Raw genomic sequence first — 16,156 nt, forward strand, 5'->3', positions numbered from 1 at the left:
CATCAGCCTCTTCTCAGTGTGTTTTATACTTGAACCCTGTGTTTGGGGCAACTGAATTATCTTCTACACCAGCCTGGTGTGTGCTTGGAAGGTGCCCAGTTCTCACTTGGTGCAAAATTGCTTCCTTTCATTTTCTGTACTAAGTAGCAAAAGCCATGGGTCAAACACTAACGTGGGGAACACCACCACCCAAGTTCTCATACCTCAAGCTCTTTCAGCTTCTGGTGCTGACTGGTCTTTTCTACTTCTCTTCAGGTAAGCAACTTGACTGAGTCCATTGTTTCAGTGTCTAGAGAAAGGAGATGGTATTCTCAGTGCTGCGCTCTCTGTAGACCTTCCAGCTGGTATATTTCTGTCCGTTTCAGAGATGAGAAAGACCTGCCCCTGATCACACAGCAAGCCAGCGACCAAGTTAGCCCGAGAACTCAGGCTTTAAAAAAGAGGGTGGGACAGTATTATTTTAACAAAACCATAAAACTGATTCAGAAGTGCAGCCTAGTGTTTTGGTCTCTTCTATGAACACTAGTTGCTCATTTACATTTTGTGATATGCTAAGTGCATTGGCATAGGGCTATAATTCCCAAACTATATTTCTATGAGACAACACAGCTAAAGTGTTCTGCTTCTAAAACTGAGCACTGATGATCTTTCCAATTTGAAAGGGGAAAAGGAAGCATTTGAGGCATATAATCTTCTTAACGTTAAATTTTTCTCTTAATATTTATTTTTATGCTTTAGGTATTGATGCCCTTTGTGGACACTGGTATCTGACATTAAGTGTATCATATTTAACACGAAATTATATTTTTAGTTATGTTAAACTTACTACATCACTATTTCCTGTGTGTTTTGCAAAGAATATTTTGACTTCTGGAGGCTTTTGTTTCAGCTCAGGTGCTAGATTTAAGGGACTGTTGGGAAGGGTGGGGCTCATCCTGGCAATAGGATGGTTCTGACTTTACTTTTAAAGTCAGAAAAGAAGATTGCTTTCTGCTGAGCAGTATAGTATCTGGTTTCCCCAAAATAGAGACTTGGACTCCAGCACAGTTTGCCACTCTACAAAGAACCAGATGTCAAACATCCTTATGTTAAGAGCTGCTTAGTTAAAACATGTCTGCCCTGTGGGCATTATCCAGAATGTCAAAGATGTAAGGAAGAGAGGTTGATGGGAGGGAAGAGGAGTTAAGGTACACAAATTATTTGACTATTTTGTATATATTTGACAGTTATAATACATTTCCAAAAGTTACAATTTTTTTCTGGGAAGTTGGGAAAGCACTCTCAAACTAGAGTCTTCTGGAGATTCTAAATAAGTTGCAAAATATTTAGAAGGATTTTTATACAGACTTTCTAGGGCTATGTGGGTGGGGTAGAGACAGAAACAACAAAAAAGAGAAAGTATAAAAAGAGCATCAAAAATAAATTTAATAAAATAAAAAATATATTTAAAAATTTTAGCAACAAAAAAAAGAACATTGAAACTAAAACCAAGGTTTTAGTAACTGTACCAGAAAATTAGTCATAAGCAAATGGAAGATGATTTTTGAGCTAAAGAAAGATATTTAGGAAAGTACCTTGTTCTATAGCAGTGATTTTCAACCGTTTTCATGTCATGGCACACATAAACTAGTTACTAAAATTCTGTGGCATGCCAAAAAAAATGTATTATATTTTTTGCTGCTCTGAAAAAAGAAAGGTATAATTTTGATTCATTCACACCAGACAGCAATTGTTGTGTTGGCTGTTGTCATTTTTTATTTGACAATCTAAAGGAAAGAGGTCAGTGTCCCTGACTAAATAGTCAGGTAGTGCATGTTAAAAATTATTGTGGCACACAGGTTGAAAATTGCTGTTCTATAACTACATCCCAATTTTATTGTTGCTGTACTGAGTCACAAACAAACCCACGAGCTTCTGATGCCTGAGCACTTACCAAATATGCCTTAAAAACTTAGCCTTGGATTCTTGCTCTCAGAGAGATTTGAATATGTTAGTTGAATGAAGTGAAACTAACTCAAAAGCAAGTGAAGAGCACTGACGTGCTTGGTTTGACTATAAGAGCTTAAGACCTGAGAAAGGCAGACTAGGGTGGGCTGGGGCAGCTGGGCAGGTGGAGGACAGGTGATCATGGGAGAGTTCTACGTGGGGAAGCAGCATGGACAAAGGCACAAAGGTAAGGATGAACCCAGCCCATGTGTTTACCCTTTTGTTTAATCATTTATTAATTCAACAGATATTGAGCATCTCCTAAGTACAAGACTTTTCTCAGTGCTGGGGACAAGTTATGGGCAAAATTGGCATGGCTTTTGCCTTTATGGAATTCATGGTTGTTAGGAAGAAAATGAAAATTAATCCTATGATCACTCTATTGAAAGTACGACCAACAAACGCTGTCTTTTCCTGCCAGAGGGGAGAGTGGTAAGAGTGAACTAGGGAGCAGGTGGAAGGAGCAGCCAGTGAGAAACCAAAAGCAGGGAAGTGAAGGGGTGGGAAATGGGGGGATGGGGACCAGACTCCACAGGACTTGAAGGCCATATTATCTGGAGGGTACTGGGAAGCCATGGAAGGATTTTAAGCAGGGGAGTGACATAGTCTATACCAGTCCTGCTCACACTTTTATTTTACATACCTTACCTGGAGGCCTTGTTAAAATGTAGTGTCTAGCACAGGGACCTAAATGGAAGCAGTACAGGTGGGAATTTCCAAACTGCCGAGAAGACTTTTGGTTCCTCTTTTCAGTCTGATTCTTCCTCAGCATGGGCATCTCGCAAGGTGACCTCACACAGTGTATCACTGACCTTTAGAGGTACTTACACTTCTTAGATGACTGGACAAAAATTCCTTAAGAACCATCACTGAAATTAGCTCATTTTTACTGACATCAGCATCATGGCAGAGCGAGAAGACTTCTTTGTTTCTCCCCTTAAATTTCTAAGAAGTCAGAAAACTATAACTCAACAAAGGATCCCCTGCTCAACACACAAACTTCCTCAGAGATCCACCCATCTGAAGGTGGGTGTATTGGAATGAGTAGGGGAGGCGGGATGGGGAGGTGTGGACAGAGACACAATTCGGCATCCCCCATGGCTCCAGTAAGCACAGTCGTGGTAGAGATGTCAGGCTGCCGCCCTCACACTACAGCCTAGAGCATAAGACAGGCAGAGGCAGTGTCCTGCCCTGAGAGAACGGCTCTGCTTCCCCCTCCCCATTGTGGCAGAGCCCAGGAGCAGTGACTGGGATGCTTACACATCACAGCAGTTCTGGCAGCCATTACTGATGGGAAGGCAGAGCTGCAAAATCATGAAATTGCCTCCTTTGTCCCGCTGATCACCACAGACCCTGGCAGAGGTAGTGGAGACATCTCCAACAACACAGTGGAACCAGCCGCCATTAATAACGAGGAGGCAGTGCTGGGAGCTAACAAAATTGGTTCTCCCCCTTGCTGGCAGTACCCCTTAACCAAGACAGAACACAGAGGGGACACCCACCACTCCAGTGATTCTGTGGCATCCTCAATTTAATGCCACTGGTAAGAGAAAACAAAAACTTGTTCTATACCACCATCTACTGGAAAACAAAAGAAAGTAACCTACCTATCAACCTTACTGAATTGTTAAAAGCAAAACTATTTAAACAAGAAAAGCATTCACAGACAGAAAAACAATTCATGAAGAACCATGAATAACCAAGGTAACATGGAAGCACAGAAAGAAAATGAAAAGTTTCCAGAAACCAAACTCGAAGTCATGGAAGACTGCAGTTAAAATGAAAAGAGAATTTGAGATTGCTGTTACGGAAAAGTTCAAGGAAATATAAAACCCAGAAAGGCGACTTGATGAACTCAGGTATAAAATTAATGAACAAAAAGGAACCAGAGAGAAGATGGTGGCCAAGTAGGTGGAAGCTGAGTCCACTTGCTCTTGCCCCCAACTCAGATACTTGGTGAATTGCTGAGAAACTGAACATTCAGCAGAATCTTGACTGAAACGAAGTTCGGAAGCCAAGGAGAACAGGAGATGCTTCACAATGGGCAGTAAAGAGATTTTATAGGTTGAAGGGAAATACCCCCTTGAGTGGCACATGCAGCTGTGGAAAGCCTAGTCAGAACTCACAGCTTTGCAGCTGCCTCACATCCCAGGGCAAAAAAAACCCCAGACCCAGGCCGGGAGTGACTTGAATACACAAAGACGGGGAGATTCAGGCTACAGACACACACAGTGGGCAGCACACCCACAGCGGGCAGCACACCCACAGCTGCAGCAACAGACGCCAACCTGGAGAGTCCAAAGAGAGGGACTTTATTCCCACCTGGGTTGGGTGGAAGTAGGCTGCAGCCACCTGGAACTGTGAGAGACTTTTGACTTTCTGGAAAGATGATGTGTGTGGAAAACCAGACAGTGACTCAGTACTGCAGTGAGTGTGCCCGGAAAGACTTTTTAAAAGGGGAGCTGAGGCATGCTGGGCAGGGACCCTGTGTACAGCTGCCCTTCCAGCAAAGGGAAAAGATTGAAAGCGCAGTTTGCACCCACTAAATAACAGCTGGGGAGAGAGATCAGAAAGGTACACAGCAAGGGAATTTCTCTGCCCCTGCGAGGTGCAGCTAGCAGGATGGAGGCTGCACAGAGTGGGGAGTTTGCGGCTGTGTCTGCTACAAGGGCAGTCGACTGGGAACTGAACAGGAAGGAGTTGAGCACCTGAGATTTACAGCCAGGCAGAGAACCACCTTCCCTTGTCAGCAGGGATCGAACATCTGGGAAGGGAAGGATGTACCTAGCCTCCACCTCCTGTGGGATTGCAAACATAAAATGGGGAAGCTCTGCAAAACAGGCAGGAGGGGCTCAAGAACCTCCTATGGGGTGCATATCTGCAAGAGAAAGACAGAAAAAAAAAAACGGTGAAAGGGTCCATTTTGAACTTCTCTCAGGGAGACAGAATATACTGGTTCCTAGGGCCCCATTCCACTGCAAAGCAAGGAAATCAGAAATTGGTGCAGCAAGGGGGAATCGAGGCCCTGCCCAGCCTTAGCTCACACACAGAGCTGCCATCAGCACCGAGCAGGGAAGAGCTGACCCTCTTAGACAGATTGGCCCCTCCCTTGAAACAGAGAGCTAGTTCATCAAAAACTATACATTATTGGGAATAAGCTGGGACAGACCAAAATGGGTGGTGCAGTGGCAAAGGAAACACACCCAAAATTTTTCCAGAAGACTGAACAGCGCCTCCCAGAGGAGACCCAGGGGTCTCACCCTCCTGATTACAAGAGAAGCTCTCTGTAGAGGCAGGTGAAGGTAATACAAGCTGTGCTTCCAGAAGTTGGATGACCCACCCCAGGACCTTGAGCTGATTAAAAGGCCAGAGGTGGATCCAGAAAGAGAAGCAGAAGGCAAACACCAAACTCCGCTGAAATGAATTCCACTTAGTTCTTCTTCAGATTTTGTGTTATTTTTCTTCCTTTTAATATTCCTTCTTTTGTTTCAATTGTATTCCAACTAATTAACTATTCTTTGTCTTTTATTTTTTATTCTTTTTATTTAGATGTTTATATTATTTCATTTTATTTTTATTTCAAATCTCACATTGTACCCTTTGCTTGTCTTACTCCATTTTGCCTTCTTCCTGCCCTTCCTTATTTTCATTGTAAATTGTATTCCCCCCCACACTACACCTTGTTACTATTCCGTATTCTTACTATTTCTCCTCCCTCTATCCTCTCAAAATCATTCTTCCTTCCTTTAGTCAGTCCACATTCTTTTTACCCTTCTTATAATATTTTTATTCTCTTTCCACCTTTATTAATCTTTGTTCAGCTGTCATTGTTATTTGTTGTGGTTTTTCTACAATTTTGTTCCTTTTGTTTCATATTATACTCTCCCCTTTTCTTACTCCATTTTGCTACTATCCTTCCCTGTTTTTCTTACATTTTAAATTCATTTTCTCCCTTTCTTCACCTTGTTTCTATTCCCTGCTCATTATTTCTCCTCCCTCTTCTGCCCCAGAATCATTTTTTCTCTCTTTTAGTCATCTCATATTCCCTTTTTCCTATTTTATAATATTCTTAATCTCATTCCACTTTTATTTTTCTTTGCTCAATTGCTGTTGATATTGCTGATGTGGTAGGGGGGTACTTTTATTGGCATGGGTTTGGTTTTCTGGGTAGTATTGCTTTGTTTACCAGCACCTGAACAACAGTATATTAGACGCGGTGGGGGTTGTGATTCCCAGTCAGCCAGCCAGAGGAGAGAACCCACTAATGAATGAACCATCAATTATCCAAGCCAAAGTACCGTCAGAGAGCCCACATAAACTGAATAAAGGGCATCCAGATCAGGAGATCAAAGAGACCATCTGTAAAAATGATCATGAGACTCCTCAAGGTCTCACATTTCTTAACTATGACTTCCATGTTGTTGTGGGATTGAGAACACGCCTAACCTGTGGTTGGAGTTCATATGCCAGGTTTCCTAAAGTCTTTCTTCTTATAGGACTAGTGGACCTTCTACTTCACTATCTATCAAGAGATAAATGGGTAAAGGAATACACACACACACACACACACACACACACACACACAAGAATATTATCTTACTATCCTCCCTTAAATAGGAAGGAAATTCTGGCACATGCTAAAACATGGATGAAACTTGGGGATATTATGCCAAGTAAAATCAACCAGTCACAAAAAGACAAATACTACATGAGACCACTTATATGCGGTATCTAAAGTAGTCAAATTCATAGAAACATAATGTTGAGTGGTGGTTTCCAGGGATCAGGGAGGGGGGAAAAGGGCGCTGTTTAATATGTAGAGTTCCATATTTGCAAGATGAAAAAGTTCTGGAGATCTGTTTCACAACAATGTAAATATACTTAACACTACTGAACCGTACACTTAAAAATAGTTCAGATGGTAAATTTTATGTAATTTTTAACCCCAATAAAAAATCAAAACCAAACTGAATTCTTCGATTGTGCTTAGTCGCTACATACAATGTTGTAAGTTCTTTTGCTGCCAACTCTGAATTCCTGCTTATGCAGGAATATGTGGTTAATAAATATATAAAATCTTGTTCTGTTTGCCTCTCCTTAGGCATCAGCCAGGTGATCAAGACAGTGAGAGATACAGCAGTACTATCCTGTGGTTACAACATCTCTGCCGATGACCTGGCAAGAGTTCGCATCTACTGGCAAAAAAATAGTGAAGTGGTGCTGAGTGTCATATCTGGAGTAGAGGAAGTGAGGCCCAAGTACAAGAACCGCACCATCACTAGCATCACCAATAACCCTTCCATTGTGATCATGGCTCTGCACTTGTCAGACAATGGCACCTACACCTGTGTCATTCAGAAACTTATAAAAGGGAGTTACCAAAGGGTACATCTGAGTTTGGTGACACTACTGGTCAGAGGTCAGTGGAATTTTCTGATTTACTCTAAGTCTGCAGACTCTTGATGCCCTTCAAGATATACTCCTATTGAATTCGGTGAAAATTTTCCCAATGAGGGATGCATCTCATTTTATTTCTTAGGGCTGTGAATCTCTAGTTTTACGATAAGCCCTAACTGATTTCTCACGATGTCCTGGATATATCTCCTAGTGTGCATTTCTTACACTTTACAATCCAAGTTCATGACAGTCATTCTGGGGCATTCTAATGACCTGAATGCCTTTTGAATCATTAGGGGACACATTTAAATCGATGTAGCTCTACTATTAACTGTTCTTGATCCAGTGATATATTCATGTGAAAGCATGTTGAAAGGTATACGAGCAGTGCAGGCATAAATATTTTCAAATAGTATTTGAATATTTATTACTATGGCAATTGTCTTTTTATATTTATTGTATATTTGAAGCTCCCATCTAAAAGTCATTCCTACAAATTTAGGTATGAGAGAACTGAAAGCATAATTTATGCCTGCCACAGGAAAAGGAAATTAACTCATGAATCAAAGCCCTATATGTATATCTGCTGTGAAGGGTAAGCATTTCCCATCTTGGGTAAAAAGGAGCCTTGACTTACAGATGACAGTGTGATGTAACCTGAGCCCTTGTTGAGGAATACAGCCCTGGGCCATTCTCTCACACTTAAAATGCAAACACATTTCTTTTTCTCTCTGGGTACTTGAGCCTTTAATGGAAACCAAACCTCTTAATAAAAGACAATATTGTAATAACTATGCATGGTGCCAGGTGGGTACAAGATTTATTGGGAGGATCACTTTGTAAGTTACATAATGTCTAACTGCTATGCTGTATACCTAAAATTAATATAACATTGAATGTCACGTGTAATTTAAAAGTAAAAAAAAAAAAAAGAAAAGAAACAACAAAAAGATAATGATTAACCTTCGTAAGAGATGATGTAGTAAATTCTTCACTGTTCCTCCCTGCTGTAGTCTTTAGCTATGACCTGTAGCATCCAGTTCACACCTCACATTTAGGAGGTAAGGCAAAGTTACATGGAATTGTCTTAAACCTCTCTCCGTGTATTTCCTACTCATGGAGATAAGGAATTATATAGTGGTAGGATTTGAGGGGCTCTAAGAAGCCCACTTCCTCCAAAATTCTTACCTGCATTGATTCCTGGAGTTCCTGCTATTATGACCTTCCATATAAGGCCCCTGTTAAAAATGATGACATGTTCCCTAGGGGAGGTGGCACCACAGACAGAGTAGTCTGTATCAATTATTACATTAGATACATATTCCTCTAACAGAATACCCAGAGAGTAGACTCAGGACATGTCCATTTTGATGGAAAAGAGGCAGCGTTTCAGGGAGGACAGCCCCTAGCAGCATATTACAGTAGGAGACAAAGGATAGACCAGCGGGGGCAACCTGAGAGTGCCGAAGGCCTCAGAAATGGGGATGGGACACCCAGATCAGGTAAGGGAAGACCAAAAGGGAAATGTCACTTGCTTAATTTGACCCAGAACCAATTCCGATTTTCCCAATTGAGCCCACGGAGAGCAGTGCTTCTCAGATGCAAATGGGCCTATGACTTGGGGATCTTGTTAAAATGCTGATCCAAATGCAGCAGGTCTCGAGTTGGATCTGAGATGCTGCACTTCTAACAAGCTTCCAGGTGATCCCTGCATGGCTGCTGAGGACCACAGTTGGAGGAACAAGAAATTATAAACAGTCTGTTGGCTAGGGTGACCAACTCTTCCCATTTTGCCCAGGGCTGAAAGGTTTCCTCAGACACAGGGTTTCTGTACTAAAACTGGAAAAATCTCAGGCTAACCAGGACAGGCTGGTTTCCCTACATTTGCCTAAGATTGGAAAATGATATATCAGCACAGCAGTATATGAAAGCCTCCATTAATCAGTACATTTGAAGAACTAGTTATGCTAATTAACAGATTAATTCGGTTCTTGGATTTTTACCTTGTAAAACATGTGCACTTTGCCCTCTCCTCATATGGTATTTTTACCCTACTCATTAAAAATAGTGGAAACCTGGGTTAGCTGATTAAAACAAGACACAGAGGAGTAATTCTTTTATGCGGCAAGGTCTTGCAAAGCCTTAGGAGCTGTTACTCTAAACAGATCACATAAAGAAGGGATAGGAGACAGAGCTGAGGCTGTTCCCCACTGAGCCAGACCTTGAAAAGATGATTTTTAATACAATACCTGGTATTAGTGCCTGTGGTTTATCTATTTCTCAGAAAAGCAGAGTGCAGAAATGAACATGAATTATAATTCAGGACATAAGTTACTTGGATTTGTTATTCTAGGTTATAGCACATGACTTACTGACATTATAAGAAACAAAGGGGATATTCTTACTCTCAGCTACCAGTGTAACAATTTGATTTTATAGGATAAATTACAGGAGTACGAAATATTAATTTCAACTAAAAATGGTTCAGGAAAATGTCAGACTTAATTTAGAAACAGGATTAATTTAAAAAAGAAAGGTGACTTCACCTCCAAACAAATCCAAGTTTCCCCTTTTCTGGGCAATTATAATCACGTGTCATAACCTCCCCTTTTCCTTTTTGTTCTCAGTGCTACCAGGTAGTCCTGCAACTTTCCCCTAACAACCTGATTTAAGTAAGGAAACTCATCTAAGCGGTGGCAAACTTAATACCCACATAAATCAGTCTACTAACTTTTTTGTGCTAGGTTTTGTGGTAGGTAATTTGTATTAATGTGTCATGTAATGCTTACAGCCTATGAGGTAGTTATTACTATCCCCGTCTTACAGATGAGCAAAACTAAGACTAAAAGTGGTTAAGTAATTGGCCCAGGGTTAAATGGCAAAACTGGTTTTAATATCTGCTCTTGATGACCACTTGGCTATAATAAATCTCTCTTTGAGACTCAGAATTTTGAAAAGAAAAGTATGGGATGAAGTATGGGAGGATACACTCCCCACATTCATGCCAAAGAGTCTAAATTCTTTAAATCTAAGAATAAGTGAGGAAGAGGTGAGAGGACCTGTCTCCTGTGTTCTCTGCAGTCATTCCACCATGCTTTGCTTTGAATATACTTTAGTATCTTACTAGGGCTCAACTGGACAAGTGAAAGAGTGCTTCAGGTATCTGGGAGGAATGCTAGAAAGGCCTCTTTCTCATATTAAGGGCATATCAGAGTAGCGAGGGGATTAGTAAATGATTTGTAATGATTGTACAATTTGGACAGAGGTTTACTCGATTAAAAGACTAGGGAGTGCTAAACAAATTTAGGGTAGTTGTTACCTTAGTTGTGGGAAGTAGGAGACAGGATAGCTGAGACCATACAAGTAGATTTAAATAAGTTACTCTCAGTGTTCTGGTTCTCAAGTTGGGTGGCTGTTTCCTAATACTTAACATAATATTAACTAATAAATAGATGAGTAGAAGAGAGCCAGCTTGTGTACCTTAAATATCAGGAAGAAAGGAAAGAAAAAGTAAAAGAAAGGAAGGCAAAGGAAAGGAATGCTTTGGCCCTGACTGGCATGGCTCAGTGGGTTGAGTGCTGGCCTGCAAACCAAAGGGTCAGCGGTTCAATTCCTCGTCAGGGCACATGCGTGGGTTGCAGGCTAGGTCCCCAGTAGGGGGTGCGCAAAAGGCAACCGCACATTGATGTTTCTCTCCCTCTCATTCTCCCTCCCTTCCCCTCTCTCTAAAAATAAATAAATAAAATCTTAAAAAAGAAAAGAAAAGGAAGGAAAAACTTGGATTCAAGTACCAGTTCTGCCACTTATTGGTTGTGATTAGACCTCAACTTCGTTATTTATGAAATAGAAATTGTATTAGATTATGAAATTACTAATTGTATCATATGAAATTACTGATATTTGATTTTTTAAATCTACCACCTACATCCTAGGGTTGTTGAAAGACAAAATTAGGGAATGTCCAGACCTAATAAGCATTAAGAGCTCAACAAATGTTGTCTCTTATTTTTCTCTTCACTTCTTATAAATGCAAGTATTATGCCAATATTTATTCATGTAAACCTACTTCTTTTTTTCTCTAATAACTCCCCTCTTACCTCTATCAAAAATAATAAAGAATCGCTATAACCAATTCAAACCAAAGTTAGTCTGTGGAGTATACGTAACTATTAATGACTTATGAGAAGCTGAAAATTATATCTCATTTTTGTATTCACATATAATGAGATATATAATCGTATGTACCTGTATCCTTGTTCTTTCTTCAGCTGACTTCCCTGTCCCAACTATAACTGAGCTTGAAAATCCATCTGCTAACATCAAAAGGATAATTTGTTCAACCTCTGGAGGTTTTCCAAAGCCTCACCTCTCCTGGTTGGAAAATGGAAAAGAATTAAATGCCATCAACACAACAGTTTCCCAAGATCCTGAAAGTGAGCTCTACACTATTAGCAGTGAACTGGATTTCAATGTGACAAACAACCACAGCTTTGTGTGTCTTGTCAAGTATGGAAATTTAACAGTGTCACAGATCTTCAACTGGCAAAAACGTAAGTCACTTCCTGGGGAGTTTCTACTGTGGAAATAGCTCAACCAGATACAGTTTAGAATTGTGTATATGAGCTTTAACTGTATTTTTGTAATATTTTTAGGCATGCAAATAAAATGATAATAAAATGTTATCGTGACTCATTAAGATTACTGTACAAGGTGTGACTATAATGTTACTAGATTAATTTTATTTTCTTTAATAAAATTTCTAAAATTTAGAGTCCAAATAAGGGCTGTCTATCAAAGAGTCACCTTCATAAGTTATTGTAACAATATTGTTGTCATTGAAAACACTAGTATTTGTCCTTCTTTGAAATTGCCCTCAGGGTTTTGACAGTTTCTTGTTGGTCATCCCCTCTCCATGGTCCCATGGGGTCAAATCATTGTCTTTGTGGGTGACAATGGCTTTAAAGAACTACTGGTTCATTCAGAACCAAGCCCAGTGAAGAAGGTGAATGACAGGCTACCTGTGGACAGTGCCTGAAAAAAGAGGTCCTTTTTTTTTTTTTTTTAAGCAAATGCCATAACCAGATACTTTATCCTACACATAAACTCATAAAATCCTCTTTTCCCAAGAAGTAAAATCATCTAAAAATGTAAAATGGAAGAGGTTAGGTTTATGTAAACTCATGCCTGTCAAACCCATAATGGGTTGTTACAGCAAAACCCAAATATTTGAAACACATGTCTAACTTGTATGGAAAACAAACAGGCCTCTTTTTCACCTTCTGTCCCCACTTCTAACAATGTGTTTTGTGGCTACACAGTAATAAATAATACACTGGGTTTGATACACAGTAACATGTAATAGAGAGTATAATATGTAACGTATAATATGTCTTATGTCTTCCTCTTGTCTTTACTTGGAGTAGAAGAGATATTTTTATTTTTTATTTTAAAGATTTCATTTATTTATTTTTAGAGAGAGGGGAAGGGAGGGAGAAAGAGAGGGAGAGAATCATCACCGGCATGTAACAGATACATTGATTGGTTGCCTCTTGCGCACCCCCAACTGAGGACCCAGCCCACAACCCAGGCATGTGCCCCGACTGGGAATAGAACCACTGACCCTTCAATTCACAGGCAGGCACTCCGTCCACTGAGCCACACCAGCCAGGACTAAAAGGAGATATTTTAGATAGATCTTTGCATTTTGAGATGGATTCTTTAATTATTTTCCTGAATAGGTAATGATATAAAATTTCCTGAGGAAAATTATTTCAAGAATAATCCAATCTCCTTTTTCTCCCAATTATCTTTATGTCCTCTCAAAAATGTATAAAATGAGCTGAATCATATAATAAAGATAGTTCACTAATTCAGCATTAGTTTTCATTTAATTTATCATTATTTAACCAATTTTAGATTATGACTGAGGCAGGGAGTAGCAAACACATCAGTAATAATAGTTTCAATCATATTTTATTTTGGATATTATTTACATTTGGAACATCAGTATATGTAATGTTCTAGGAGAGAGGTTGGCAAAATTTTTCAGAAAAGGGCCAGATAATAAACACTTTAGTCTTGCAGATCATACAATCTCTTGCAACAATTTAACCCTGTTATTACAGCATGAAATCAGACATAGATGAGACATAAATGAAGAACATTGCTGTGTTCTGACAAGATTTTACTTTTAAAAAATAGGTGGCAAGCTTCATTTGTCCTGTGCACTGTCGTTTGCTAACTTATAGGAAATAGAATGTAATCCTTCAAATAAAAAGATGGGACTATTATTTAAAGATGATGTTATTAGGCTGCCCACTTTTATCACTTTTTCCCTAATATGCTTTTTCTCGATTCTTCCTCCATGCTAAGGATGAGCAGAATCCCTTTGCAGTCTAATTCAAAATAAAAGCTCTTTGCCCTATTTAGTCTACATTCACAATGATTAATAAAGAGATGATTAAGTGTATATGTTTATTCTTTCCTTCATTTAATCTTTAAATGGTTATCACATAGCAGGTATCTTGCTAAATACTAGTGTTGCCTCTATGGTCAGAGAAATTGAGTATAAATACTTCAAACTGCATTGATTGGACTGTAGGCTTCATTTAGAGTCCAAGCAAATAATGCATCCATGGGTAGACTGTATAAGCAAACATAAATTAGGTATATAGTTCATAGAAATGTTATAAGTCAATGTGAGTAAAGTTTTATTATATAAACACTCACTCAAAAAAAAACCCCCAATATTTATCAATTAAATAAATTGGGTCTATGATACTTTTAGTCTGGGCTTGCCAAATTTGTTAATCCTTGATGTACTGGAAGACATACGTGTGTGTGCAGAAAGGAATAAGTCAGGGAGTCCCACTCATGGTGTCTAATTATCGATATGCACAGATGTCTTCATCTAACTTTGCAGTTGATTCTAGGTCTGTTCTTGGAGTATTGTCAGGTTCCTAATAGGCATTATGGCAGAGGCAGTTTATTCTTACTGGTTCCTCCTTCTTTCCCTTAAACACACATCTTGTCGCTAGGCTGAAGTGAGGCTTGAGGATGGATGGGAGTGGCCTCTCAGAGGAAGACAGGAATGAGTTGGAACCTGTGAAACTTCTAGACTCTCAAGATAACAGCAAGACCTTCTTTGTTATTTTGTGTATCACTCTGGTCTATAAAGGCCAGCACTGGTAGTCACTGGATATCTCCATGTAAGCTGGTACTTTAGAGAAAAAGAAAAATCCAACTTTCCTTAGTCTCTAAGTGGTAGGTGCACTCTGATCAATTGTGCATTTTAGAATAGATAATGCAGTGTGCAGGAATAATTAGAGCCTAGGAAAACAGAGGCAAAGACACCAGTATGGAGGCTACTAGGTAGGAGATAAGAAAAACATGAACTAAGGCAGTTGCTGCATGAGATTTGGGGGAAAGGAATCAATTGCGGTGATGTTCTGAACATAGAATAGAAAGGCCATGGGAACATGCTGGACACAAACAGAAGCTTTCACGCTTATTTGGGTAATTAATGGTGTTGCCTTTCACTGAAATGTGAGACTATAAGTCATACATACGCTTTGGAAAGAATATAGTGTGCTCAGTTTTAATCAAGTGGAGATGCTGGCATCCAACCATCTTGTCGACAGCTGGAAATACAAATCTGGAGTTCAGAAATGAGATCAGGAATATGATATACAAATTTAGAAATGAGATGGTGTTTCAAACCTTGGATGTGGATGAAATCACCCAGGACTAGGGCCAGTGAGAAAAGAACGGAACCACAAATGGAACCATGGGGAACAATCAAATTTAAAGGACAAAAAGAGGAAGGACAGTCTATAAAGAAAACTGAGTCACAACAGAAACTAAAGAATGTGTGCTGTCATGGAAGTCTGAAAAGGGAAAGCTTACAACTTTCAAAATTTATCCACAAGCCTTGGTAATCATAAAAATGAGAAATAATTACTTAGTAGATGTCCAATATTTGTCATAAGCTATTTCAGAGAAATCAGAAGAGGATGAGCTACTAATATTCCTTTTTAAAAAACCTTTGCCCAAGGATATGTTTGTTAATTTAAGAGAGAGAGAGTGGTGGGGGGAGGGGTTGAGGAAGGAGATGAGAGAGAGAGAGAGAGAGAGAGAGAGAGAGAGAGAGAGACATTAATGCAAAGAGAAACATTGATCAGTTCTTCCCTATGCACCCTGACCAGGGATCAAACCTACAACCTAGGTATGTGCCCTGACCAGGGATTGAGCCCACAGCCTTTTGGTGTACAGGATGATGTTCCGACCAAGTTAGTCACCCAGCCAAGGCTACTGATATTTTTAAAATTTGTGTTCCTTCTCTTTCTTTAGATGTTATTGCTAACTATACCTCAAAGGGGTTGAAGAATAAATGGTGTAGCTGCTGCTGCTGAGAAGAGGGACAGAGCAGTACCACACACATCCTTTTACTCCCTACATTCTTCCTCACGTCCCTATATTTTCTCTGTTCCCTCTGCTCTGCAGCTGATAGCTAGCTTACAGAGCTCTCCTCCAGGGTTCATCTGACCTGATACCAAGCTATATCCACTCTTAGTTCTTTGCTGGGTCTCTTCTAGCCTTCTAGAAATTCTCTAGGCTGGATGGTGAAAAATGTGTATCTGAAAAATGAATATAAAATGGTTCCTATGGGTTTAGGCAGCTACTGTGAGGCATGTGTGTGTGTGTTAAGAGAACATGTTAAGAGAGAGGGAGAAGGCATGATAGAGCTGGATAAGTAAAAATAAGGTCCCTCTAG

General features: G+C 39.8%; 1 protein-coding gene across 1 annotated transcript; it reads left to right on the forward strand.

Moving 5' to 3' along the window:
- Positions 1–155: 155 nt before the first annotated feature.
- Positions 156–11,971, forward strand: CD80 (CD80 molecule). The gene is made up of 4 exons (XM_054572299.1): positions 156–255; positions 877–894; positions 7,088–7,405; positions 11,652–11,971. The coding sequence occupies exons 1-4, from the start codon at positions 156–158 to the stop codon at positions 11,969–11,971; spliced, it is 756 nt and encodes a 251-aa protein (XP_054428274.1).
- The last annotated feature ends 4,185 nt before the right edge of the window (positions 11,972–16,156 follow it).

The sequence above is a fragment of the Pteronotus mesoamericanus genome, unplaced genomic scaffold (genome assembly GCF_021234165.1).
Source record: "Pteronotus mesoamericanus isolate MK-2021 breed Mesoamerican mustached bat unplaced genomic scaffold, CSHL_Meso_final contig_228, whole genome shotgun sequence".
Lineage (NCBI taxonomy): Eukaryota > Metazoa > Chordata > Mammalia > Chiroptera > Mormoopidae > Pteronotus > Pteronotus mesoamericanus.

Coding starts and splice junctions, on each gene's coding strand:
- CD80 (XM_054572299.1), top strand. CDS start 156: ATGGGTCAAACACTAACGTGGGGAACACCACCACCCAAGTTCTCATAC. Junction 7,406..11,651: donor GGTGACACTACTGGTCAGAG/GTCAGTGGAATT, acceptor TTCTTTCTTCAG/CTGACTTCCCTGTCCCAACT.